Here is a 27,648-nt window from a genome sequence, read left to right on the forward strand (position 1 = left end):
AGATCAAACCAAGAAAAGTCAGGAATCCATCACAATACTTCGAGGCCAGTGAATTGCAGCAAAGAGGTTATACAGAACAGGTTATATGTCACATGGTTACATATGGGTCTCGGATCAAAGATAACCAAGGTCTCTTAGTCTTTGGGCTAAAAATACCACAGAGTGGGAGGCTTAGACAACAAACATTTATTTCTCCCAGTTTGAGAGGCTGTGAAGTCCAACATCAAGGTGCCTGCAGATTTGGTGTCTGGTGAAAACCCTCTTCCTCTTCACAAATGTCTGTCCTTTTGCTGTGTCCTTACATGGCAGAAGAAGTGAGGAGTCTTCTATAAGGGCACTGATCCTATTCATGAGCATTCTGCCATCATGACCTAGTGACATCCCAAAGGCCACCTCCAAATAGCATCACATGAAGGACTTGGTTTCAACATATGCATTTATCCAGTCTACAGCAGCCATTTCTAAGATGAAGCTGCTTTCCTAAAGACAGAACTCTCACTGGCCGGTAAGACTGCGCTCATGCCAAACACAACAGTGGAATAGGTGAAACCTGCTTTTCACGCCCTCGATCATCCCATCTGAAGGGAAACCCTTTCCATTACATACTCTGTTAGCCCTAGTCATTACTCAGGGCCCCAATAGTTCCTCTTGTCACCCTCTCTCCATATGACTTTTAGGAAAGAATCTGAAACCTCATTCCCACTATGGGATTACTGCTCCAAGTTATTTACATTTGCATTCTAACATCCTTCAAAGTCTTGCATCTGGGTAAAGCTCTGAAAGTGACATGTCAAGAGTTTGTTAATAAACTATGAGTGAGTGGGGAGGCCTCTTTGGGGGGACTCCTAAAATTACTTCTGTGGAAAGTAGACTCTGCAACCTTGATGATGTGTCTTCTCTTGTTCTCATTAATGCCTCCTTTCTAAGAATGGGTACCAACTCCTTTATGTCCTGCTTGCCATTTCCAGCCCATTATTTAAGCTGTACATGTTTTTCTCAGATCATTCTCACCATATGTTACATTAAGCTGGGAAATCTCCCTGAATAAATTATTATTCAGTGTCAAGTCTGGGCTTCCCGGTGACCATACCATGGAAGACTAATTCAGCCTACTATCAACACAATGGACTTAAGATTATCTCTCAGGAAGACAAGTAGTGACTCTGTGGCATCTTACTATGCTGATGGACAGTGACTGCAATGGGGTGTGGTTGGACTTGATAATATGGGTGAATGTAGAAACCACAATGTTGCTCATGTGAAATCTTCATAAGATTGTATATCAATGATACCTTAACAAAAAAAAAGATTATCTCTCAGACAAGATGTCAGTCACTGTCCCATCTTTCAGAGAAATCATAGACCCAACCCATAGGTACACAACACAGCCAAGCAATGTGAGAGTATTCTATCCACAGCTGAAAGTCCTACTCACTATTGCATCCCCAGGGCCTAATGCAATACCTGGAACATCATTTAACAAACTTTGGTCAATGTTCTTAATGGATGAATGATAAATGAACAAATAATTTCCTCCATCCTCACTTCAAGTTGTGACCCACAGAGCAGAGACAGTCCCAAAACCTGTTATTCTGAAGACATGGCCATACTACTTGTTCCCTGGTCTAAGAAGATAGAAGTAGAAGGGAAATGTAATGCCCCAACCCAGCACCCTATCAGCAGAAGTCAATTACTAAAGGGTCTGCTTCATCAAATGGCACTCCAGAGCTTCTGACAATTTACTAAAAACCTTTTCTAAAATATATTTCACATCACATTTCACTACACAATTTTGGTTGTATCACTCAAATTGTGGCATAAGCTGTATTGAAATAATGTGCCCGTTTTTCATATCCTTTTGTTGCTCAACCAATAGAAAATAAAGCTGGCTGTATAACATAGAGAAGACACGTAGTGATTCTATAGCATCTTACTACACTGATGGACAGTGACTGTAATGGAGTATGTGGTGGGGGCTTGATAATAGGGGGAGTCAAGTAACCGTAATGTTGCTCATGTAATTGTACATTAATGATTCCAAAAGAAAAAAGAAAAGAAAGCTGGATGCCCAGTTTTGATATACTAATTGCCAGGGATACTATGGAAAATACGATGCTCATGCTTGCACCCAGTGGGCAGTTTTTTAAGCATGAAATTTTCTCATCACTTTTTATTTTGAAATAAGAAAATTAATTCCTGCTTCATTTTCAGGGTCCCTGATTCGCTCACTATATTAAAGCCAACACACCTCACTGCTTTGGTATTTAAATGGCAGATACCAAATGTCACTTACCCATATGTTTATCCTGCATTCACATTTCAATGACCAAATGCAGTTTGTAATACTAGTTTTCTAAAAGCTCCATAACACTTTACCCTTAATCATAGGTAGGATATTATGCAAAGTCATGCTTCTAAGAAATTTTCCACTCAACGCAAACTTCATAGATGTTACTGGCAGCAATCTGCCTCATGAAGGATTTGTGGGGTATATCTAAAGGTGAATTAGAATGGTCTGCAAATTGCCCTATTACTTGGGAATATAGCAGGTGGAGCATGTAGCTATGGTAATAGGAAGTGTTAGAATTGATCTTATGAGCTCTCCTCCCAGCACTCATTTTTAAATTAATGATACTAGGATCATAGGTTTAGTAGACATTTGTTAAAAGGCTAATTGACCTGTGGATGATGTACGTGAGTCACACTGAGTCCGTTTTCCTGTGTACATCACCACGCTTCTATTGCCTTGCATGACTTTCTTACATATAGGTATTTCCCACACACATATTGAATGAAAATATTTAAATTCTTCAATTGCTATGTGACATTCTTTCTTTTAAATTTGCTATGCTGCCTCCATTTTTTCCTTCTTCCATCACATCTGCTCTCTGTGACAGGAAGATCACCAAAGAATGAAACTGGACATGATATTAAGTTCCATAAAAGCCAGAATCATCCACCACTATATCCTAGTAGTACATACTGTCTCTAGCACATATACAAGGTATTCACTGAGTAAGTATTTATGAGCGTGTGAAGGAATGAACCAATATGCAAAAAAACTGGTACTGTAGGCCATGGCAGAACAAAAGAAAACAGGATAGGATATTATTCTGAAATAAGAAGCCTTGGCATAAGCCTGCATGGTGTATTTGATGAACAGGTTCCCTACAGGTAACACTGAAGACATGCCTAGATTGGTGGGGAGCTCCTGAATATGGAGGTGAGAGAGCTCCAGGAAACCATACAGCACTACTCTGAGAGTATCTTCATCATGATGACAATGGATTGGGAATCAAAAGAGCCTAAAGCTGGCTGTTTAGCTAGGACTGAAGCAGTCACAGGGTCAACCCAGAGCAGCAGTGCAGTCGATATATACTAAATGAATTCATGGCACTGGTTCAGGTCTTACAGAGATAAGTGAAGGATATCACTGAACTTGGGGGTCTGGAAAGAAAGCATGTCATTGCAAAGAAACTGCAGATAATGGAAGCACATTTTTTCTTGACTTTATTATTAGATGTTACACAGGTAATACAGAAACTGACTTTTATCCAGGTTATGAAGTAAGAGCTTTTCATTTTCAAATTATTAATGTTAAGATGCACACCCAGATGAAGTAAGTACAGGTCAGCCTCCTTGGGTTTTGTGGATCCTTTCCAAAAATTATTCTTGACTATTCGCCACTCCCTTTGTGGTTACAGTTCAAATCAGAGACTTGAGAAATGGCAAGTGGCCAGACAGGGTACAAAGCAAATGAACTGAGCTACATGTGACTTTTTTCCAAATCAGGGCATGTATTCAGACATTTAACTCCTTAAAAAAAAAAAATTCTGACATGTAGGCATTCCCATTACTTAGTGAGATTTTAGAAAAGACCTTTTAACATAATGCAAAGTAACTGTTGCATGGTTTTAATGTACTCTGACTTTTCCAGGAATGCACATACTAGGAAAATCAAGGCATAGCTAAGTTTTTTGTTCAAAACTTTATGAAGAGTTGTTCACTATTTCAGAAAACCATACCCAATGACAACATTGTTTGTGATGTTGCCAGTGAAACACACATCTGATGTGCATTTGTTGCTCATGATTCTCCAAACAGGTACAAGCACCTGATGACTTAATTTTATCCCTTAGGATGGTTATACTTAACTTTTTTCATTGAAATACATTTTATTTAAGTGTTCCCCTTTTTTTCTGCTTTGTATTAGTTACAGTACTATATCCATTGTTGAAATATATATATGCATATATTTCATACTAACTGTGAATTTTATTTCAGAATAGCTGGAATTAAGCATTTCTTATAAAAGGGGGCCTTGAATCTAGGAAGGTTGAGAGAACCACAGATCTCACCCAAAGAGATTGCATAACCTGCTCAAACCCAAGAAGCAAGCTGACGACCAAGTTTGGAACTGGACTACCTGTGCACCAAATTCTCCTCCCAGCTTGTGATGACATAAAGGCACAGAGGGAGTAATATTAACCTCACACTTTGGAAGGAGTTGGTGACTATTAGACGCAAGGGACCGGAACTGAAAAGGTCTCTTCCCTGGTCTCTAGCTCCCAGAACAAGGGAGGACATACTTCAGAGAAGTGTTCCTGTTTGTTTGTTTTTTTCACCCAAAAAGCCTCAGATGCTAGTTTTGGCACTGAGCTTATGCAAACCGAGCTATGGCCAATTCAGATATTCTCTCTAAAAGGTACACAGTGAAAGTAGTTATTTGTGAGGCTTATGTTTAAAGCTGGCCATTAAAGTGGAAAAAAGCAGAAAGAACATTACTTGTCTCGAGAAAGCCACATTCCATTATTATTTTGAACTTGAACTTTTTCAACAGTATTTCAAAGTGAGGAAATCAAGGGATAGACAGTCAATTTAAAATCAGTAAATTGTTCCCCTAATTTTAAGCCTTGAGTATAGGTTTTTTTTAGTTAGATGGAGTTCTTAGGAGGTCTGAATTTGTAAACAACTAGGTGGAATAGGTAAAGGGCACGCCCAGGTAGCTTTTGTTTAACACGTACATAAAAACTGTATGGATCATCCCAGGAGATAAACACAAAGTAATTAACATTTATCTCAAAGCTGACTTCTATCCAAATCATTGCTCCACATTTATGAAGCAAGAAAACTCTCAAGTAAGTAGCTTCAATATATGGTACCCGACTTAACCAAACTGGGTCTTCACAAAGTAGGAAAAGAGCAGCAAGCCAAGGAACCCTGTTCTCTTAAATCAGCTCCGTTGGCACTTAGCCTGAAGTCACTGCCACCGCAGGGCTCCCCAACCTGAGATGAGGGCTGCCTTCCAAACAGTAAAAGAAAAGTAAAACACCCAATATTGTTTTCAAATTAAAGCTAATTCCAGCAATTATAATATTTGTGATCTGGCAAACTAGAATGACTCCTCTTGTTTTCTGGACTGAGCATAGTAAAGATTTTCCACTTTAGCTTGTGTAGTTGCTGTAAAAGAGTCTAGTATTTCAGGATGAAAATCCTGAGCCTACGTAAATGGACTTTGCTTCAAATGAATAAGATCCTAAATACCTATGCAATCTCTTTTATCAAATTAATGGAATTAGTATCTATAAAATAAAATAAAATGCAATACATAAGTTACAGATGTGCTAAGCCAAAACATTTAACTTTCTGCATGGAGTGATACACAGAATTGCCTTCTCACATTATCCTAAGTGAGTTGAGGTGAACACAGCAGGAGATGGAGGCACTGGGGAGGCTGGGTTGCTGCAGATGTGCTGTGACAAGAGAACATGCCTGGTGGTTTTAATATCCTAGAAAAAAAGATAAACAGGTCATTATTAGGGTCACTTTTTTGGAATTTCCTGCTGAAGGACCTAAACAAAATCAGGGTGGTTAATCTAGGTTCACATCAATAAAACCAAGATCTCAACTGAAGGCTCCTCCTGAGTCACCCATGGGACCTGCTTGGGTGTCATCAACGAGAGGACCCAGAAATGAAGGGTGGGAGGTAGAGACCAAAGATGCTCCCTGGGAAGCAAAACATTCATTTTGATGCACAATGTCAACTACTAAAAAGAGCACTTTTGAAATGCAGAGAACTTGGCCCATCTAAACCACCTCACTTACTTGGCAATCCACATCTTATTGGAGAAGGGCTTCGACTTCGAGATATCTGGAAAACATAAAAGTGTAATGTCAATTGCACAGTAGATGGAACTCAAAGAATGAATCCTTTTGATACTTTTTTTCCCTAAAAACAGCAAAATGGTTGCTTTGAGGGAACTGTCACTTTTTTCAAACCTAAGTTGAGCACTTAGATTCCTTTTTATACTTCCTGAAGTAAATGGGCACTTAATTTGTTAAATTTACATTGTTAATTAAAAGCTGAGCTTAGTGGCCTAGTTTGCTGTTCCTGTTTTACTGGCTGCTAAAGACTTTGAGATTGGGTGTTCCATGGCTATACTGAATTCAATGCTTTCCAGAAAATAATAATTATTATAATGATAATTAACTAATTAAATGATCAAATACTCTCTGGCAGACCCTTTATATGAATTATGTTACATGTCTGTGAATTATTTTAGGTGTCCAAAACCCTACTCCATTAAAGAGGGTCACTGGGAAGCCAGAAAAGAATCATTTTTCAACTCTCACCTTTGCTTTCACTAAGCAAAAGCCACCCCTTTACCCTCAAACAAGTTACAGCTCAGAAATAACTAACTACAGTGTCACTCTTGCTCTGAACTCTCAAAAACTTTAGATAAATAGACATTAGCAAAGATGAAAGCTGTTGAATACATCAAGACCTCAAATAGCCAAAAACAAAACAAAACAGACTAACCAAAAATATTTACATTTTATTTTGCGGTGTACCCCATCTTGTAAGGAGAGGCTGGTGGAAGGGACAGAAACTGAGCAGCAAGCAGTTTCATCTTAGAGAATGTATTTTATTCTTATCTAAAGTTTAAAGTACATTGTTCTCCCTAAGCACAAAGCGGGAAATAGGAGGTGGTTAAACATGTATAGGAGCTTATTACAGAGGGATGTTGCCCATCAATAAACCTTTCAATGAGAGTCCAGAGGTAAAACCGCCAGGGCTAAAACACAACAGGTGTCTAATCCTGCTGTTTCTTCTGACAAGCCACTTCCTCCTAGAATGAAGACATTGTGATTCTTCCAGTATAAAACTCTCAAGATTTCCTTTTAATTTATCAGTCCACTAAATGCACTATCCTTTTGCTTTTACTTACTCTAAATACTTATTCATGAATATGGATAATTAAGGTATATTCAAATCTCCAAGAGGAAAAGAATAGACACATGCCTTGTCCATTCTCAATGCACTGAAATTCTATCCATTCTAAAAGGCCAGATCAAATACAACTCCTCCGTGCACCCCTTCCTCACTACCACATCTAGAAGGAATCTCTAACCTCCTCTGACTGCCCTACTCCTTTGTGGCTCTCTTATGGGCTGTATCATATACTACATTCAGTTACTTTGTTTAAATCATATTGCCCTTCCTATATTGAAGAAGAGACTATCTTTTCATCATTTCTGTGTCCGTCTCCAAATCTAGCATTCGTCAGACACAGAGGCATGTTTGATTAAGGAGCACGCTGAAGGAACAAGATGCTAGCTAAACTCAAACAAACATGAGTCTTACTAACTGTGGGGGTTTTGGTTTGGTTTGGTTTGGTTTTGCTGAAAGGGTTTTAGAAGATTAAGGCTAGAGACACATGGCTAGAAAAAATTTCAGATAAGTGGAACCCTGCCAGGTTCTCCTTCACCACTCTCTCTAAAACAAGGTGGAACAAATATTTTAAGAAATTTTACTTGAAGGAACAGCAAATTGTTAGCCTATCTGCTGTCCACATGTCTCGGTCCAGCCCTGTATTCAAAAGGCATTGACTAAATATTATTTGTTGAGTAAATGAATAGTGGTGAATCATAATGATGCTTTTAGTTTCCAGAGATGGTTTTGCTGTGACTTTTTTCTTTGATCAAAGTATTGATAATGATCCCAAGAACTAATACACAAAGACTAATTTTATTCTTCCTACTTTGAAGTTTGGAGGAAATTAATACCTGCAATTCCCTTTATACAACAGTGAAACCCAGACCAGTTGAGCAATTTCTCCAAACTCATACAGTAAATTCTAGAAGAACCAGGAGTTTGTGCCCAGGTCAGTTGACTAAGGTGTCCTGTTGTCTGTACAGACAACTAACTGATATCTAATAGCCTATTTCACTCACAGATAAAAATAAAACTATGAAATAAGTAAAGTCTATTACTCTTTCAATTAATTTTAGAACACTCCCTCTACTTCCTTCTTTCTAGAACGATAAATTCCTTAGTCTAAGGTAGGATAAAAATCAGTTTGGGGTTATTTCAACAGATTCCTTCCCTACCTATAGACTTATAATCACCTCTTTTATAGATGATTGCTGAAAAAAAAAGTGTCAACCATAGGATGATTTTGTGTAAAAATTATTAAACAAATACATACCGTGCTTAAACCAATATGGGTGCGGGGGCAAATGGGACTTAAACTCCTGCTTCGGCACCGACGTATGGATCGCACAGAATTCCACTAAAATAGAGAAAAAAAGTCGGTAGTGTGTGAAAGCCCACGTGCCTTAAAACAATGTGCATGCTACATAGAACAAGCGGTTTTCCAGATATGATGACACTTGTTCATTACTGGCCATCAGCGTAAGGGACACTTTTCATTTCCTAGAGCTGCTCAGCACGTGACAGGAGCATTCAGGCAATTCGCAAATAAAACCCCACTACAATGAACTTTGGGAGATTTGAATTCTTGGGGCCATAGAATTTGATGCCTAAGCTGTTAGGAATCCCATTCAAGGTTGCAAGTGCTGAGTAACGTAAGCTTCACGTGTGTGGGCAGGGATTTGGCTCTCTTTTATTCAGATGAATTCCTACCACCTAAACACAGGGCTTGGGCCATAAATAACTACTGAATCAATAAATAGCATGGAATGAAATGAATTAATGAATAAGTCTGTGAGTGAATCACCACTGCTACCCAGATACTCTCTAAATTAATGAATAAGAAAAAAACTATATTCACTAAAATGAGATTTTACTAGTGAAATCGTTCTTATGTATTTCCTTTTATTCAACCCTTTCCTTTTTCCAAGTTCTTCCTTTTAAAGTACTCTCATTTTGTTTTTGGAGTTTAAGCTTTGGTAAGTGTTGTTGATATAATTGAAGGGAGAGAAGCAGGAAGTTAGAAGGTGACTACTATTTGGCATAGAGCACACAAACAGCAGCTCTTCCTCCCTTCCTTCCAAATTGTACTGCAAACAGTCTACAACAAGGGTTCCTTAACAGAGGGTGGTGGTGTAGGGGCCAGAAGCATGTTTTATGAGCTTATTCACTGTAGGGCATATGTGACTGTCAGATCAATACATCCCAGTTTCTATGGGCTCAGCTTTCATAGCACAAAATATTTTATAGAGATACTATTCACTATAGTGGGGTGTTTAAGCTACAAAAAAAGCCCTTTCCCTCAGTTCTTTTAAAAAACACTACTCCCCTCCTCCTCCACTGTATGTGTGAAAAGCTGCTGTAAAGCACTTCCTCATTCTCAGCTCAAAGAGAACAGGAACTGAAACCACCCAGGCGGTGGCTTTACCCTGCCCTGCACAGCTTCATTTCAGAATTCACTTTACTCTTTCTAGGAAGGGTAGGAGAAAACTCCAGAATGTGAACTAAACAGAATATCGAAGCACCAGTGACCACCCACTCCCCACCACAACACACACACTCACATACTTGCATACCTCAGACTCCATTTGGAAGGCTGCTCATTTACCATATTCAAAACATTCTTAAATGTCCTAAATACAACTGCTGTATTTAGGAAGCAACCCTTCCAAAACAGATTGGCTCCTCTGTCCCATCTGTGCCCTCTTTTTCTCCATCCCTCCCCTCCCTATGCATCTTACCCAGGAGAGAAAAATAAGGTATATTCTCATTTTCCAAAATGGAGAATTGTCAGTAAAAATTTGGCCAACTCTTTTCTGAAAGTTAATTGATCAAATTTAAATGCTTAGAGTTACAGAGAGCTTCCAATAAGGTGAGCTCAAAAGGCTTTGCCCTTATAACAGCATAATACTTCTAAGATAGAGGAGGCAAATATGACTAGTCCCATCTTGCAAATAAAGTAACAGGCAAAGAAATTACTGCCCGAAAACTATGAAGAATCATGGAAGAATCAAAGAAAAGACTTTGTTCTTTCCCAGTCTCTTTCCTCTCCTTTGTATGAAATCTTATCAAGCAACTGTTTATGAATTTCTTCTATAGAATCTTAGAATCTCTGGGTTTATAAATGTTCTCAAACTTGTGAATCAAACACTTGGGATGAATTGTCACTATACAAGACCACCATACAAAAGCCCCTCTCTTGGTGACAGCTTCTCCCTTCATAATGACATTGTCATTCTCCATGAGAGCAGGCCACACGTGGTAGAGGACCAAGGGAGCAGTGAAATCAGAGTCGTAGCTGCGACGGTACCTATTTTAAACAAACAAAAGAACAAGAAAGAGAAGTTAAGCAATTATGTAGCATAACTGTGTTGGGGGCAGGGGAACAGGTAAATTTTCATTTTTTATTATGCCCAGGCCCAGATAAGTATGGATCTTGATTCTGTTATGAAAGAGACAACTGTAGGCTCTTGGAATAGGAACTCGTGGTAATAAAGACCCAGAATGGATTTAGGAAGAACAAGTCATATCACATTAAATTTGTTCCTTCTCTTCTCAAGGATTCAAGAGTTGCAATTTGGGAAATGCTAGAGAATAGACTATCTGAAATCCCATAGGCTTCCTACAAGATTTCTCATGCTATCTTTGTGGACAAAATAAGAGAAATATAGGTAGATGATTAACTTAAGTAGATGGATTAGAAGCTGGGTCAATGATGGTGTCCAAAGTGGGATAACTAATGGGTTGATGAGAACTTGAATGAAGGTTCAGAGGGTTCTCTCTCAATCTTGTGATGAGTCAACATGAAATATATAAAAAAAGCTCAAAGGTGAAGGGTAGCTAAGAAAAAAAAAACAGTTAACAATATCAAAAAATAACTCAACAGGCTAGAATAGGCTGAATACAGTAAGACACAATGTAATACAGATACATATAGGGTCCTGCCATTAAGTCTAAAAAGCATCTAATTACACAGAGGTGATAAATGGCTTAATCACAACACAAGTAAAAATAACAGGTTTTAGTTAACTCAAAATGAGTCAACAGTGTTATACAGCTGAAAAAACAGAAAAGAGACAACTACTACAAATTGGCTGAGGTAACAGATAGAAAGTAAGAATGGTAAGGGTGATTGCCTCTCTAGGGTAGGCAGCCCAAAGCAAGGGACTACATCAGTATGGCCTATTTCTTAAAAAGGAATACTCCAACAAGAATGGGGCACAGGCCAAAGTAACTGACCTATTTGTCAAGAAGTCCTGAACCCTCTTTATATGGAAAAAACCTAAAGCCATGAATCCAGAAGAAAGAAGATTTGAGTAATTGTTTTCAAATATGTGGAAAGCTGCTGGAGGATTTTTTTTTTTTTAAGGATTAAACTCTTTTCTAAAAAGGTCCTGCAAATAGAATCAAATATCCAATCATTATGAGGACTCTAGCTCCAGCTTCATAGCCTTCCAGGCACACAGGCCACAGAGCAACCCAAGAGGCAACACAGTCCCTCTAGTTAAAGGCGTGAAAGCAGAAGATCCACCAGAGGTCTGTGGAACATGCAGATTTCATAGTCTAAAATGGGTGGACATTTCTGAGTGGTACTATGCATCCTGTGAAGGAGAAGGGAATAAAGGCGGTATGTTCTGTAAGGGATTCAAAAACATGAACTGCTATGTAATGTTGTCATATCCAGCTCTTCCATGAGTGGACACAGGCTGGAAGCAGTGATCTGAAAGAATCCAGAAATATGCAATGGCAAGAAAATCTGCCATGCTCTAAGGCAGCTGGAAATGCCATCATGGTGATTTGCATAAGCAAAAGAAAGATAAATGGTCTCCATCATCAACAGCTTTGCAAGATATTGGAATGCCACCCACTCATAACTCTACAGCCTGAACAAAGACCCAGATGGTAACATTTCCTGAGTGCCCACTATATGCCAAGCAGTGTCCTAAGTACTTCAGTTGAATGATCTCAACGAACCTTCCATAGCCCTAGGAAGGAGGTACAATTATTTTCCCCATTTGACAGAGAAGAAACTAAAGAGCAGAAAAATCAAGTAACATGCCCAAGGTTATGCAGCTAACTGGTGGTAGAGCTGGGATTTGAACCCAGGCAGCTGATGCCAGAGCCTGTGTTCTTTACCATTAGTTTGGCCACCTCCCAGATAATCTTCAGCTATATCATAATATCTCATAAAATTTTAGTAAAATTTTTTCAATTAATTAAAAATCTTCTAATTTACAAAGGAAATATTTACCCTGTAAAAGTTGGTAGAAATCTAATGGTCCTAGATAAGAGAGTATAAATCATTCTCAAATGTTAGTGTGCATAAGGAACCTCTGAGTATTTATTCAATTGCAGGTTCCTGAGCCTTGCCCCAGACATACTGCATAAAATATCAGGGTGTATGATCCAGGAATCTGCATTTTTAACAAATATCTTGAGTAATTCTGAGGCAAGTGATCCACATGCCAGACTTTGAGAAATGTGGCCTGAATAGTGCAATAAAAAACAGAAAGTAATACCCATTTGTATTTATAATGCACCTTTCTTTTAAAATGCTCCAGACAGGCCCCACATACTCACTAGTTCTCCTCGAGACCAAGAGGTTCAATGGAAATCACAACATCACTGCTGAGTCACATTTGGCTGAAAAGAAAAATGACCCAAGGAGAGGGCTCTGACCTGTAGTACAGAGAAATATACACCAGGGCCTGGAAATCATGGTGTATTTGTTGATATCCCCACCCAGAGTTCTTTTCCCTAAATTGTTCCCAGGGGATAGAGAAAAGATTCTTTATTTATAAAGAATTCCTCAGCTTCTGCTTCCTATGTCTCTTACTTGCAATCACTAAAAATTTCTCCATCGGCCCCAAATGCAATATCTAGTGGTGGCTCTAAAGTCTGCATTGCAAAGGCAATACAACATATCTCATGGATGAAGTCACTGAGGAGGCAAAAGTCAACTTCAGGAGGGAATGAAATCTTGGGGTTGATATTCATGGCTCGTATCACATCCTGAAAAACAAAAAGAGGGCATCACCTTGTTACTAAGCTGTGTGAGAAACTCTGACATCCAGAGGGCGTTATAACTGATGGGAGGGAGGAAAAGAGCATGTGAGTGAGAACAAATCAAACTAGGAAAGCCGCACATCTGCTCAAAAGAGAGAGACATATTAATAGGGAAAGAGGAAAGATGACACAGAGGACAGATGAAATACTAAAGGCCCAGAGAGTCTCCCCAAAAACTAAAAAAACAAGAACAAAAACAAAAAAACCACATTTAGTGGCTTTTATTATTTCCTTACTTTTCTATGTATATAATGTGTCAACACAGAACTCTGACTTGTTCATAATCTATAATAACAATTATAATCATTATTATTATAACTATCAATTAGCTATGTTAAACACAATCTATAATAATAACAAATACAATTTGCCTTTATTGAGTGCTGCAAGGGCCAAGTCTTGTACTAAGCAAAATACTGGCTTCCTTTCATTTAATCCTCTTAAGAACTCTATGGGTCATGACCACAGTTGCTCCCATTTAAGATTAGAAAACTAAAGCACAAAGAGGCTGAGTAAATGTGCAAGGTCACACAGTTAGCAAGTGGCATTCTGTTTTCCAATCTTAAGACTACCATCAAAAGAATAGAACTATAAAGGTCAGAATATTTTTCCCCATAATATGTCTAAGAAACAGCCAATAATGATTGATTCTATGAAGTAAACTGGAAATAAATGTTACTCATTACATAGAAGCAATACTAAGCATACGATGGATTTCTGAGTTATTAGTATTCAGTATTACATCAGCAGCAGCGACCCAGTCAGAGACCCAACACTTACATTAACACTGCTCTGGGAATCGTAGAGATCAAGATGGCAAATGATATAATCGGAGACTGTGTCCTCAAAGTCATTCAACCCTGCATAAGATGGTGTCAATGATTTCCTCACACGAATCTTGAAATGTCTGAATGCCATTTTAGCTACATGGAATGCCTCCTGCACATAAAAATGCAGCAAATTTATTAGGTGGAAAGTGGGAATGAGGGTGTAAAGAGATCCAAAGCAAGGACTAAAGAATCCTCATCAAAAATTCAACATCTTACAGTTTTCTGATAACTAAGCACAGTTGGTCAAAACTAGTTTTAATCTGGAAGAAAATATGTATCTCAATTTTCAAAGGTACATAAGTACATATATGACTTTGCAAGTTGACTGTCTTCAAGACAGCCAGCCACTGTCCTGGTAATTCTGAGTGCAGGAAGCAGGACCATGCAGAGGTTCAAGGAAATAAAGCATGTGAGGTCACATGGATACTTAAAAAGTGCTAGTTGATGCTATGATACCACAAAAATAACATATTATTGGTCAAGATTAAATTATCAGTCTAGTGTTTATGGTCTACATAGACATACATCAAGTGTCTGGCATGTTTTCTGGCCCATTTAATTCAACAAATATTTATTAAATGCCTGATACGGAGTAGGCAGTGGGAAAACTCAGTTATGCATGAAAGACATGGCCTCTCTCCCCTATAGAACTTTAGCAAACTCAGTGATTCTTAATTATACAAACCATGGGTTGGGAAACCTTTTTCTGTAAAGAGCCAGAAAGTAATAGTTCAGGCTTTGCCTAATATACATAAGTCTATTTTTTTTTACAACCATTTAAAGATGTAAAACTACAGTGACTGTAATGGGGTATGTGGTGGGGACTTGATAATAGGGGGAGTCTAGTAACCATAATATTGCTCAAGTAATTGTACATTAACGACACCAAAATAAAAAAATAAAAATAAAGTAAAACCATTTTTGCATTCTTAACTCTCAGGTGGTATTTTTCTTAGAAATACAGGTCAGGGCCAGGTATGGCCCATAGGTCAGTTTTCTGACCCATTATATATATGAATAAATACAGGATAAAGTTCAAAAGATTCTGATAATTCTTCTCTCCTACCCAATGCTTTGTTTTGCTTTTTAATATTTAACTGTTTTCATAATGGATTCTTAGTATCTCAGTATGATACGCAGAGAATAAATTCATCTGCTTTGAGAATTAAGGATTACATATGCATACTTTTAATGTACCATACTCAAGCAGCTGATAAGATAGCAGTTTTAGCAACTACTCTTCGTATGCAGAAAAGTTAACATAATCATAGCCTTCCAATTTGTCTAAAACTGAAAGGAAATCAGTCAAATGATAGCCATTAGCAATAATATATCCATTGGTGTACACATGCCCATTTTAGAAGATTCGGTGCAAATCCACTTAGTATACACCCATTTGAGATAGTAATGCATTTATGGATACGTGTTCAACAAATGTCTGATCAAATAAATATTAATATATATTAATCGTTACTGGTTGTGAAAAATTATTCATCCCAAATATTCGTTAATGATAGGAAGAAAGGGAGGGACGGAGGGAGGGTAACGAGGACGTTAGGAAACTGCGCTCCCCTCCAGTGAGCTCAGTACCCAGCGGTCTCAGCGGTACTGCAGAGGCCGCCCAGTGCCGTCCGCCGCCGGCCCGCGGGCCCGTGGTGCGCAGGCGCACAGCTGTCACGTACCACTGTGGCGACGTAGATGATCCGCTGCACTGTTTCGGCCTTGTCGATGCAACGCCGCAGCACGCACTGCGCATCCAGGCGGGTCTGGGAATAGGCGTCGCTGAACCGGGATAGCAGCGCAGCCTTGCGCGCCGCATTGGAGAGTTTGGCGCCGTTCGGGGACGGGCTTCGGATCTTCACCACTGCGGTGCCGGGGCTGAGTGACCGGCTGCGGCTGCGACGGGCCGGGCTGCGACAGGCGGGGCTCGGAGACCGGCTCCTGGCGGACCTGGTGGTAAAACAAGAATCAGCCCGGACGGGCTCTGACTCCTAGCCAGGAGCCAGGGGCCTCTGCAAGCAAGGAAAGCAGCTGCCTCCAGAACTTCTCCGCGAGGCCGGTAAAAGGCCCTGCCTCCACTAGGGCTCAAATAAGACTGTGACCGAGAAACAGTACTCTGTACTTGCAGGGCGAATTAGCACCCCCATTGGTCCTTTCAGCAGCCCATTGACTGGCCGTTTTACAGAACTTGAGGCTTGGAAAAGCTGATAGGGCCATTCTAGAGTCACCCATCTAGCAGGAGCCAGAGTTAAAGAAATCAGATTTTCAGGGTTTCTTGCCCCAACCTTGGGTACTAACGTATCACATGAACTTTATGGCATAAAATGGATGAACACTGAACAATGAGAAAAGATCTGTGTTCTCTTGTTCAATGTCATTGAGACTACTTGCAATCACTTCCTCTCTCCAAAGCCTCAGTATTCACCTATATCATTTTTGCTCTATTGGGGAGGGGGTTTGGGGGTGGGAGTGTCCAAGCGAGCTAATACATATGGAAGTCCTGGAGAATTGGAAAGCATAGTTATCAGTGAAATGCCTATTGCTACCAATACAAAGTCACTTATCAGACTAGCTAGCACAAACGAAATGGGTTTTGTAGAAGAAACTGTGGGGCAAATGGTAGTGCATAGCGGACTTGTTGAAGGTAGGGGGTGGGGGAGAGTGAAAGCCCTCATTTACAGTGTTTACCAGTTTCCAGGGTGCAACAAATAGCCCTGCCAGGCCAATCTCAAGCTATTCCTGTGACATCACTGAACTCCAACTTAGGCAGAAATGCACAGAATGGTTCTTGGGAGCCAGAGGTATAAGCTGGCACCGGTGCAACATCGGCAGAATGATTCTAAAAATGAAAGACTAAGGTGACATTTGGGGGAATGAGGACCGGGTGTGGGGTGGCTTTAGTAGCCTGAGTCAGGTCATGATGTGGGACTGGAACAAGTGGGAGAAGGAGGTTAGAACATGGAAAATGCAGACTCAAGGAGAAACATCCTACTTTGTCCTCAGCATTGTCTGTGTGACCTGCCTTAACGTTCTGCCCATTAGTAGAAAGGGATTTTTCACAGGAACACTCAGCTACACACTCCATCACGCAGAGATATACAAAGGCAATACCCTAGAGTAAATGACAGTTGGTCATCCCTGGAGAGAGGACTCCAAGGACTCAGGAAACAGGGCTCTCATATTATGGAACATTCTTTAAACCTGCGTACCCCCACTTGCCCCTCAAATCTGGGTTCAAGCCAAAGAAGTTTCATTTCACATCTCTCTCAGTATCGTTCCTTAAGCTTCAATGTCAGCCCAAAGCCTGGCAATCCAGAAGCTGTTTTCTCTCTCTGGAAGGGTGCAGTTAGAGGAATCAATCCTTTTACAATTCAAAGCTTCCCATATTGCAGGGCTTTAGATTCAGGATGTCATTTTTCTTCCTTTCCTAAGCCAGGCTTTGATCACTAACAAAAGGAATTTAAATGAAAAAATCTGTGTAAATTTGTCAGACCTTCCTTGGAGTACAGATTTTTCCGCAGACAGAACAGCTATCTCGTCCTTCAGAGTTCGGAGCTGTTTCTCGTAATCGGCTATCACGTCCGCGCTGCGCTGGTCTGCGCCCCGCTTGTCGGCGCTGTTCTCATCCAGGCCCCGCGGCTCCGCTTTCCTCTGCTCTGAGCTCCTAGGCTCCCAACCCCGCTTCTCTGAGCTCCTGTGCTCTGAGCTTCTTTGCTCTGAGTTTCTGTGGCGGGATTCCTCTTGGGCTTGAAGAGATTTAAGCCTGAACAGAAAAAAAAATTTTTGTTTTTTAAGAAGAAAGAAAAGAGAGGGAAGGAGGTGTGGTGAAAAGTAATAGGCAACAATTGGCATACTTAACAGAGGGTACTCAGGATGCCATTATTACAATGGAAAACTGATGGAAATACACAGAAACAAACACAAATTGGCAAAGAGCAGAATTGCCAGGATCAGGATGCCATGCCATGTCTGCAGCTGGAAAAAGCCTCCTGAAGAAAGGATACAGTGCAGATCCTCTAATGACAACGGAGTGAGCCTATAGATATACTGACCTATATTGGGCTGGTCTCCACCGGGTAAAACTACAAGCGTTTGGCCTCCAAAACCTAGTCCAGAAGCTGGTCAAAGTTATAATCTCCTATCCTTATTAGTTCTTTGACTCTCTGAATGGGTAGAATATGGAGGAAAACTAGAAATTAAATAACATCCACAATACTATGTGGAAGTGTGGATCCATAAAAGTAACATATTACAATAAATAAACAAAGCTCCAGAAATAAAATTGGCATCCGCATAAAGATACAAGAGGCATGGCCATCATAAAACAAGAGCAAAAACCATGAGAAGAGAATGTACTGTGATGAGGTCAGTGGCGTAAGATAAAATGGTAAGGGGTAAGATTAGGGATGTGGAAGACCTAAAAATGCAAAAGCAGAATTAAAAGCTACACTAGAAATAGTAAAGAACAGAATCTGTGCCATAGAAAATCACTGAGTAATACTATCAAAGAATTTGAGAAGATATATCAAATAGGAAGCACATGATTAAAATGATGCTGAAGGGGAGACAGAAAGTGGAAAATAGAACAGTGCTCCAAGCTAAAATGTATGGGTGCTCCTAAAGAAATCAAAACAATTGGAACATGTGTGAAGGCAACAGAAAGATATTCATAAATAGATAGATGTATTATAATATAACTCCCCCTTGCTCTTTTTTGAGGGGAGGGAATTAAAACAGATCAAGGAAGGTATAACCTTAAAGTATCAGTGTTTACTTTCCCCTTCTAGAAATTTACATTTAGAAAATAATCTGAAATTTAAACTAAGATTTGCCATAAAATATTACCACAGTGTTACTTCCAGTGTTGAAAATTAGTATCAAAGTAAATATTCACTAGTAGGGAAAAATCCACATGATGGGACTGATGCATCTATATGGAACTAAGTTCTGCAGTATTTTTTTCTTAGAAATAGAAAAAAAATGTGAAGTCAAAAGACGGGGTCCAACATTGTGTGCTTATATATTATCTTGCAGTCTTAACTCTATTTTTAATGTATGAATTGGAAGAAATATCAAATGAGAACAGTAACTTGTTCTGGAATTATGAGAGTTTCTAGGGTCCTTTATACTCTGTTGTACTTTGAAAATGTCCTAAAACATAGATAATGTTTTTATAGTAAGAAAAACATATAAAACATTAATAAAAATATTGCTGCTCTTTGATTGTGAGCAGATTTTTCATATTGTAATGGAACACTGAAAAAGCTAAATTCAAAGATTAATCAGAGGCGGCAATAATCCTGTCATTTTTTTCCCTACTGCTTTCTTAGCTTATTTATTTCCTTCTCTGCAGCCAAAAGGGATATGGACGATCTGTTCTTGGTTTCTTCAAGAGTCTTTGCAGGTCCAGCCAGACTGTAAAAAAAATCAGTAACTAAAGACAGATTTTCCAAAACTGGCAGACTTTCTAAATGAAGGCATAGGTTCTCTCAGGAACTTTTGGCATATGATATAAATTCAACCTAAGATCAAATTATAAGACATCTGCATTTAATCAAATGATACTGCAAATATTATGGTGCACTTGGAGGCAAAAACATGCTGCCATGCTTTCTCAATGTCAAGCACAAAGAAATTACAGAACTATTACCCCCAAAAGACTACATAATAATTATCAATATTAGCACATAAAGGATAAGGTAACTTGTGCAGTTCCTCCTTATCACCCTCCTAATTAGTCTACTCTAAATACATTCATTCCCCAGGTTGCCTCTCTCTATAAAATCTCCATGTTCTGCAATACACTGGTACTCATTCTCATTACTTGGTACTGTACAGCTACATATGACTTAATTTTCCCAGACTTCCTAACTATGAAAAAAATTACTTGCCCATCTATGAAGAAAGCACTCCACAATTGTACCTGACTACCAAGTATTTTGTGTCTCCTGCCCCTGACTTCCACCACTTATTGAGCACAATTTTCTTGAGTTTTCAGTATAGCTCAGTCATTGTTAACTTCAAAGTCTCTTCATTGTGGGAAAATTATAATAAATTATACTACTTGTTTAGGTCTATTTAAATTTAAAAAGAACTCGGAGTGTGCTGGATAACATTGGATGAAGACAAATGGTGCTCAATTAAGTTACGTTAGCACAGTAAGAGATCATGAGTGGGCAAAGGTTTCTTGACTTCTCTGATCTGACTTCCTTGGAACATCCAGGCTTTTTCATCACACTAGTCCTCAGGCTGAGAGTACAACTGCTATCTAAACTCACACCAGGCCTCTTCCTTCCCTCTAGACGGGAGAAGGGAAATTCAACACTGGGATCCTCCCCTAAACAGTGAAACAGACTGAGAAATAACAGGCTTGCAGGATCCCTCTCAAGTCCCCACAGATCCCAGCCACTCAGACAGACAACACACAAGGTGATGTGAGCTCCCCAGAACACCATCCCTTCACTCCTCCTCTAATGAGCCCCCATTCTTCCTACAAGTGCCACTCAAAATGCCAACCCCAACTCTCTCAAGCGAACTTTGCCTCCCCTTTTCCTGAGCTCCTCCAACACTTGGTTCCACATTTATAATTTATAAATTATAATTTATAATTGTAAACATAGTGTGAACTACTTTGCTTTATTCATCTCTCTATTCCCAGCACCTAAAACAGTGCCTATCACATAGTAGATTTTGTTAACAGAATAATGAATGAACCAATGAAATGTCTGAAGTCTAAAACAAAGCCAAAGTGGCAACTTCACAATAAGGCTACTAGAAGTTGAAAGGAAACTGCTATGATTTAATTCAAATGTGAATATGCTATAGGTTTTTAAAACCATACATGGGAAAATGAATGTTTTATCAAGAGAAAACTGTAGAAAATTTAAAGAAAATAGACGAAGAAAGGAAGGAGAGTATGAAGAGGAATAAAGCAGTTTTTTTCCCTCTCAAGACATGGCATACATGTGTGAGCACATACATGCGCATGCTAATTAGGTGTCTTGGGTGACATACAGAGAGAAGAAAGGCATGTACATGTGCCGGGCATTGTTTTACACAGGTTAACATTTTAGTTATTTATTTTTGTTACAGATTTATTCATTCATTGAACAAATTATAGTAAATATACTATATACCAGGCATTATGCTGGGTGCTGGAGATACAACAGTGTCAAAATAGCAATACAAGACAGTAACACTTCGGAGCTTCCAGTCTAGTGGATCATAAATATGCAAACAAAGAGTTTTAAGTTCTTAATTGTGGTAGGTGTTATTCTTAGATCACTGCAAAAGAGAATTACAGGAGGGGAGAGGAAAGGCCTTTCAATGTATAGTGATTATAGACAGACTCTGAGAAAGTCACATTTAAGCTGAGACCTGAAGGGTAAGAAAGAGCCAGGCACGCAAAGAGCCTGGGATGAGATGAGGGTAGAGCCAGACCACACAGGGCTGTGAGAGTCCTGGGAAGGAGCTTAGAATTTCTTTCCAAGTATAAAAGGAGGCTTCCAACAGCTTTTAAGCCTCAGGGTGGGGGCAGTGAATTTATATGTTTGCTATATAGAAAATGGATTGTAGTTGAGCAAGAATGAAAGCAGGGAAGCGAGTTGGAAGGCAACTGGCTGAGGCAATAGTTACCAGTCTTGAATTATGGCAATGGTAATAGAATAGAAAGAAAGGGACAAGGGTGGGAGATATTAAGGTGGCAGATTCAACTGGATATTCTAATAGATTGGATATAGGAAATGAGCACAAGTGAGATACACAACCAGAAGCCAAGCATATACTCTAGAGGTCTTCTCTCATCTGGGGTTCACCAGACCTGGGCAGACCTGTCCCCACTAGGTACTGAATTGGGATTTTGTACCTTTGGAACTGAGTCACAACCAAATGGGCCTCCATAAGGCTAGAAATGAGGAATCTCCTTGGTGGGCCACTCATTCCACAAGGTAGCACCTTGGCTTTAAAAATAGGTAGGCAGAGTAAGAGAGGAAGGAAAAAGCTGGCTACCATAGACTGTGGGGAATAGATACCATCATTTGTGATGCCTTAAGAATAAGAACCACAGGGGATTAAAAACAAAACAAAATACAAAACTAGGAAATCCAAGGTCAAGCTGAACCACCTTTCTGTATGCAAGTTTCAAATTCAGGGGAAGGAGAGAGTAGGGAGTGGATATAGATAGAATGTACACACAAATGAGAAAGTAACAGGGCATAAAGTATATGAAGGATACATGGATGTAGTCATTCTCGCAAAGTTTCTGCATTTGAAACTATTTTCAAACAAAACATTTTTAAAAAAGGCATGCAGTCATGGTTTCTTGGTCCATGGTGCCACTTTTGGGTAATTACAGAGCTGTAGTGACTGGAAAGAAAAGTATAAATCCCTACTGGAGCTGATAGAAGTCAAGAATCAACAAAATCTCAAAGTCCTGCCTTACAGGTAGAGGTAAGTGGAGGTCAGCAGCAGTTGCCAGCGAATGCCCCTAACTACACAAGCCACAAATCAGCACCCATCAGCCCAATATTCTAGTATCTGGAAGGAACAAGAACCCAGAGAGCAGTGCCAGACCAAAAGCTCCTTTCCTCTAGCCCCAGAGGAGCATGTATGCATCCCTCTACCCCTAGATGTCAGTCTAAGGAAGGAGGGCGGCAAAGGAGACCCTGAAGAGGGCAAAAACAGCCCCCAACATAAATCTGACCTTGGAATTAACTGCATATCTACAAAAAAAAATGGAGTACAGTAAACCAGGAAAGTGGACAATTTAAGGATCCTTCTCACCCCACTCTAAATCAGGAGATATCAATTGAAATAAGTTGTAGAAAATCAAAGGAACTGTACTTGTTGCACATTATATTTGTAAATTTGGACTGCTGCAGCTATAAAACTGCTCATGGAGGATGATTCCAATTAGAAAAATGAATGAGGGTGTGCAGAGGCAATCATGTGTGTGTGTGTGCAAGCCCACACAAAGAAAAATGTCTGGAATAAAATAGACCAAAATGTTAACAGGATGAGAGAACAGGTGACTGTCATCTTTATACTTGTATTTGTTATATGCATTTTGACAAGGACATTTGTATTACTTTTACAATCAGGCAAAACTGAATTAGTAGAGATGTTTTTCTTGGAAGAAAACCTTATGAGAAAATGAGACAGCATGCCACACCATATTGCATCACAAGCTTTAACTAGTTAACACAGGAATCCCTTGCTGTTCCATACATGTCAGCAGTGAAGCAATGTGGTGGATGGAGAAACACCTTATTGATGGATTTGTTGTTTTTTTTGCTAGGTATGTTGAAGGCAGTGCTCTACACATTTGTTTATCTTTCTCAAGTACAAATGCAAAGTTTGGAATTTCCTTTGCAGTTAGGAATTCAAATGAGCATGCTATTCTGGCTTTGCACAGAGCATACATCTGACATCTGTTGCTGCCTGGCATTGCTTAGCATTTTAAAAATACATTTTATATCTAGTAGTTACCCCAAAATCTTGAATTGTTCATTCTTTGGAGAGTCTGACTCTCTCAGTCAGGTATATTTACTTCCCTAAATGAGCACAACTGACATAGATGCAGCCTGCTACACCCTTTTCTTCTTTCTCCTAATTTTTCTCTTTAGTTGATCTTTTGCCATCTTTAACCCTTCTTCTTCTGCATCTTATTTTCCTCCAAAAAGTAATATTTTCATGAAATGATCACCCTATTTAGAAATGTGAGCTGATAGTGGGCTTACGGAGAAGAATAGAGCCCAGGGGATCAGGTCTTAAGGACCATAATATAATAAATATAAATAATATAAATTATTTTATATGCAATATGTATCTATATTTTATATGCAATCATTTATATATAATAATTTATATATGGTATGATATATGACATAATGAATAAATATAATATAATATAAATAATATAATATAATTAATATAATATAACATAACATAATATAATATAATATAATATAATATATCCTGTCTCCAAATTTAAAGGCATTGACTCCCAACTCACACACATACCCTCTAACTGTTGTCAAATGTTTACATTTTACATGAGTCACTATTTTCCTTCCAAACTTAAAAATTAAATTAAGAATTAAGAGCAAACAATTATTTTTGAGAAAAGATAACTTTCATTCCTCTTACTCGTCTTGAAACTGGTTCAGTTGATTTCGAGTTGAGTTCAAGTCTGAGTCCACTTGATGCATGTCCCAATTCCGAATACCAGACTCTTTCTGTTTCTCCTTATCAAATGTGTCCTGGCATAATACACAAATACAAAAATAGTCTGAGTATGTGAAACAACATGGGTGGTTTGCAAAAACATTATGTTGAGCAAAAGAAGTCAGCACAAAAGAATACATAATGTATGATCCCATTTATAGGAAGTTTTAGTGCAGACAAAATTAATTTGGAATGATAAAAATCAGAAGAGGATTTGCCCTGGAGGTGGAAGGAGGTAACTGGGAAGTAGCCCAGGGGGATGCTCTTGGGTAATGGGAAGGTTTTATATCTTAATAGAGTGTGAGTTACATAGATATGTACATTTGCCAAAATTCACCAACCTATGGATTTCACTGTAGGGATATTACACCTTAATTTCTAAAAAAAAAAAGAGGCATTGAAATATCATCCTATATCTCTATACTAAGAATCTAACACCCACAAGGGATAAAAAAATCCAAGAAATGTATGAAAATCTCCAGGAAAAGATTTGTTTAATGACACCTGACTTTTGTGGGATACTCACCATACATCTGTTGTTTCTGCAAACTTATCACATTTAATTCTCTAAGTAACCCTATTAGGTCAGCAAAAGCCTTTTCCCCATTCAGCAAATGAGGAAACTGGACCATAAAAGGTTAGACAATCTACCCAGGACCATGAAAGAGGAACTAGAATTTTGTCCAGTGAACTCCAAGCAGGAATCCTTCATCCACCTCCCTAAGGCCCTAATACTTAAAACAAACAGCCTGCTCTAAATGTTTTAAGTTTAGAAGGGAGTTGATGATGAAAATCCATATAAACATTTAAAATCAGGGTTACTAGTGATTCTATAGCATCTTACTATGCTGATGGACAGTGACTATAATTAGGTATGTGGTGGGGACTTGATAATAGGGGGAGTCCACTAACCATAATATTGCTCATGTAATTGTACATTAATAATAGCAAAATAAAAAAAATTTTTTTAAGACCAAAACAAAAAAATATCAGGGTTGCTAACAGTTTGCTTACCCAGACATAATGATGCCAATGCCTTAAGCAGGGTCTATGCTCTTTCCAGTCTGGTCTTCAACTGTTCAAAAACTGACACTGTCCCATGGAAACCATCCACCAACCACAAATTATGACACTCTTTGTCAGTCTACTGAAGTAAAGTTTTCTTCTCTTGAAATTTCCAATGCCCCATCTAATGATCCCTTTCTTTTTTGAGCCCCCATGGTACCCTTAATGTCTTGGTGACTAATTTGTCATTTAAAAGTGATTATTTAATGCCTAGTGTAAGTCAAGCAATGTCCCAGATGTAGACCATCACCAGGCCCTTTTTTTCTGAAGGAATTTTTTTTATTGAAGTATCATTGATATAAATCTTATGTTAGTTTCAAATGTACAACACAGTAGTTCAACAGTTACCCATATGAATAAATTCTCACCCCCTCTAGTGCAGTTACTGTCTATAAATGTAGAAAGATGTTGCAGAACCCTTGACTGTATTTCCCTCTCCAACCCCTCCCCCTTGGTAGCCACTAGTTACTTCTGAGTGTCTATGAGTCTACTGCTGTTTTTTTCCTTCTGTTTTGCTTTGTTTTTATATTCCACAAATAAGTGAAATCATATGGTATTTGCCTTTCTCTGCCTGGCTTATTTCACTGAGCATAATACCCTCTAGATCCATCTGTGTTGTTGCAAATGGCAGGATTTCTTTTCTTTATATGGCTGAATAATACTCCATTGTGTACATGTACCACATCTTCTTTATCCGCTCATCTACTGATGGACACTTAGGTTGCTTCCATATCTTGGCTATTGTTAATAATGTGGCAATAAACTTAGGGGTGCATATATCTTTTCAAATCAGGGATTTTGTTTTCTTCAGGTAAATTCCTAGAAGTGGAATTACTAGTTCAAATTGTATTTCCATTTTTAGCTTTTTGAGGAACCTTCATATTGCTTTCACAGCAATTGTACCAGTTTACATTCCCACCAACAGTGTAAGAGGGTTCCCATTTCTCCACATCCTCTCTAACACTTGTCATTTCTTGTCTTTTGGATAGTGCACCAAGCCCTCTTTATAGCTAAGGAAGCAGAGGCTCACTGATTTGCCTGAAGTCACATCACCAGCAAGCAGGCAAAGCTGAGATCCGAGTGCAGGCCTGTCTTAAGAGAAGACCAAATCCATGTGCCACATACTGTTGTAAACAGAAACTCACCTTTCAGACCTGTGGCCCAGTTCCCTAAGTAGAGTTGTGCCCCTCACCAGGCAAAAACCATATCTTACATATGTTTGATTTCCCAGACGCTTTAAGCCCATGAAAAGTCAAGGGTGATACTTTAGCATCCCTACCTGTAGAGATGGGACCTTGCTGTCAACAGATTTTCCCAGGGAAGCAGCAGTAAAGGAGGCCTCCAGCCAAGGCAAAAGGCGTGATTTGATTATTTCCACACCTTCATTATGTCCTCCTAAAAGAATCCAGAAATCAGGTCAATGAGGGAAATCTAGCCATACCAACTCAATCAGAGAGTGCAAAGAAAAGCAAAAAGAAGGGAGAGCTGGATGGGACAGAACTGGCCACCCTCACCTTCTTGGGCTGCTGTAGTGAGGATCCTAAAGAGTTGTCCCTGCACTTTGGCAACTTGTTCAATGAGTTCGAGGCAATGATTTAGATTTTGATCACATGAGTTCATCTGCAAAGCCAAAACAGGAAACATTAGTACCAGCCCTTCTCTCTGGGACACGCTGCAGATAGACAAAGGCTTCCAGTTCACAAGGCAACCTGGCTCTGGCATGATCCCTGGGTGGAGGCTCCTGTGTGCTCACCAAAACATATTACCCTGTGCTCCTGGCACATAGCTCGACTGTTTTCCCCAGCTTCCTTAGCAGTTGTGCTGCCATGTAACTGAGGTGGGGTCAATGGGATGGGAAGTGATGTGTGCCACTTCGAGATGTGACCCAGAGGAAAACCTCTTGAGTGATTTGCTTCTTTCTCTCTCTCCACATCTGGCATCCAAATGCCAGCAGAGGTTCCCAAAGGCATAAAGGATGGCAGAGCCACAAGATTTGGAAGGCTGTTAATTAAACACTTGCAATGACTGAGACTTGGTGGGTATCTAAAGAGCAGTAACTTGACTCCCTACTCTACAGACCACTGAAAAAAATCTTCTTAAAAAGTAAAGTGGGAGCCAGGATGGCGGCGTAAGTAGAGCAGTGGAAATCTCCTCCCAAAACCACATATATCTATGAAAATATAACAAAGACAACTCTTCCCAGAATAAAGACCAGAGGACACAGGACGACATCCAGACCACATCAACACC

General features: G+C 39.2%; 1 protein-coding gene across 3 annotated transcripts in view; it reads right to left on the bottom strand.

Annotated features, from left to right (window-relative positions):
* The window catches only part of SPATA18 (spermatogenesis associated 18), a 72,382-nt gene that overhangs the window by 12,131 nt on the left and 32,603 nt on the right, over nt 1–27,648 (bottom strand). The window contains exons 2-13 of one of the 3 annotated variants that reach the window (XR_012131737.1): nt 26,913–27,018; nt 26,678–26,793; nt 24,256–24,368; nt 17,603–17,872; nt 15,792–16,059; nt 14,060–14,218; nt 13,050–13,225; nt 10,400–10,523; nt 8,490–8,573; nt 7,042–7,130; nt 6,106–6,151; nt 3,494–5,789 (exon numbers count right to left, since the gene is read on the bottom strand). Coding sequence is in view for 1 of the 3 variants with exons in the window: in XM_036998744.2 (XP_036854639.2) it covers nt 5,782–5,789; nt 6,106–6,151; nt 8,490–8,573; nt 10,400–10,523; nt 13,050–13,225; nt 14,060–14,218; nt 15,792–16,059; nt 17,603–17,872; nt 24,256–24,368; nt 26,678–26,793; nt 26,913–27,018 (1,470 nt within the window). In the remaining 2 variants the exon portion in view is untranslated. Of the gene's footprint in view, nt 1–3,493; nt 5,790–6,105; nt 6,152–7,041; nt 7,131–8,489; nt 8,574–10,399; nt 10,524–13,049; nt 13,226–14,059; nt 14,219–15,791; nt 16,060–17,602; nt 17,873–24,255; nt 24,369–26,677; nt 26,794–26,912; nt 27,019–27,648 lie in introns of those variants that run through there. The other 2 variants (XR_012131736.1, XM_036998744.2) reach the window with 2 other exon arrangements.

Source organism: Manis javanica, chromosome 5 (genome assembly GCF_040802235.1).
Source record: "Manis javanica isolate MJ-LG chromosome 5, MJ_LKY, whole genome shotgun sequence".
In the NCBI taxonomy this organism is placed as follows: domain Eukaryota; kingdom Metazoa; phylum Chordata; class Mammalia; order Pholidota; family Manidae; genus Manis; species Manis javanica.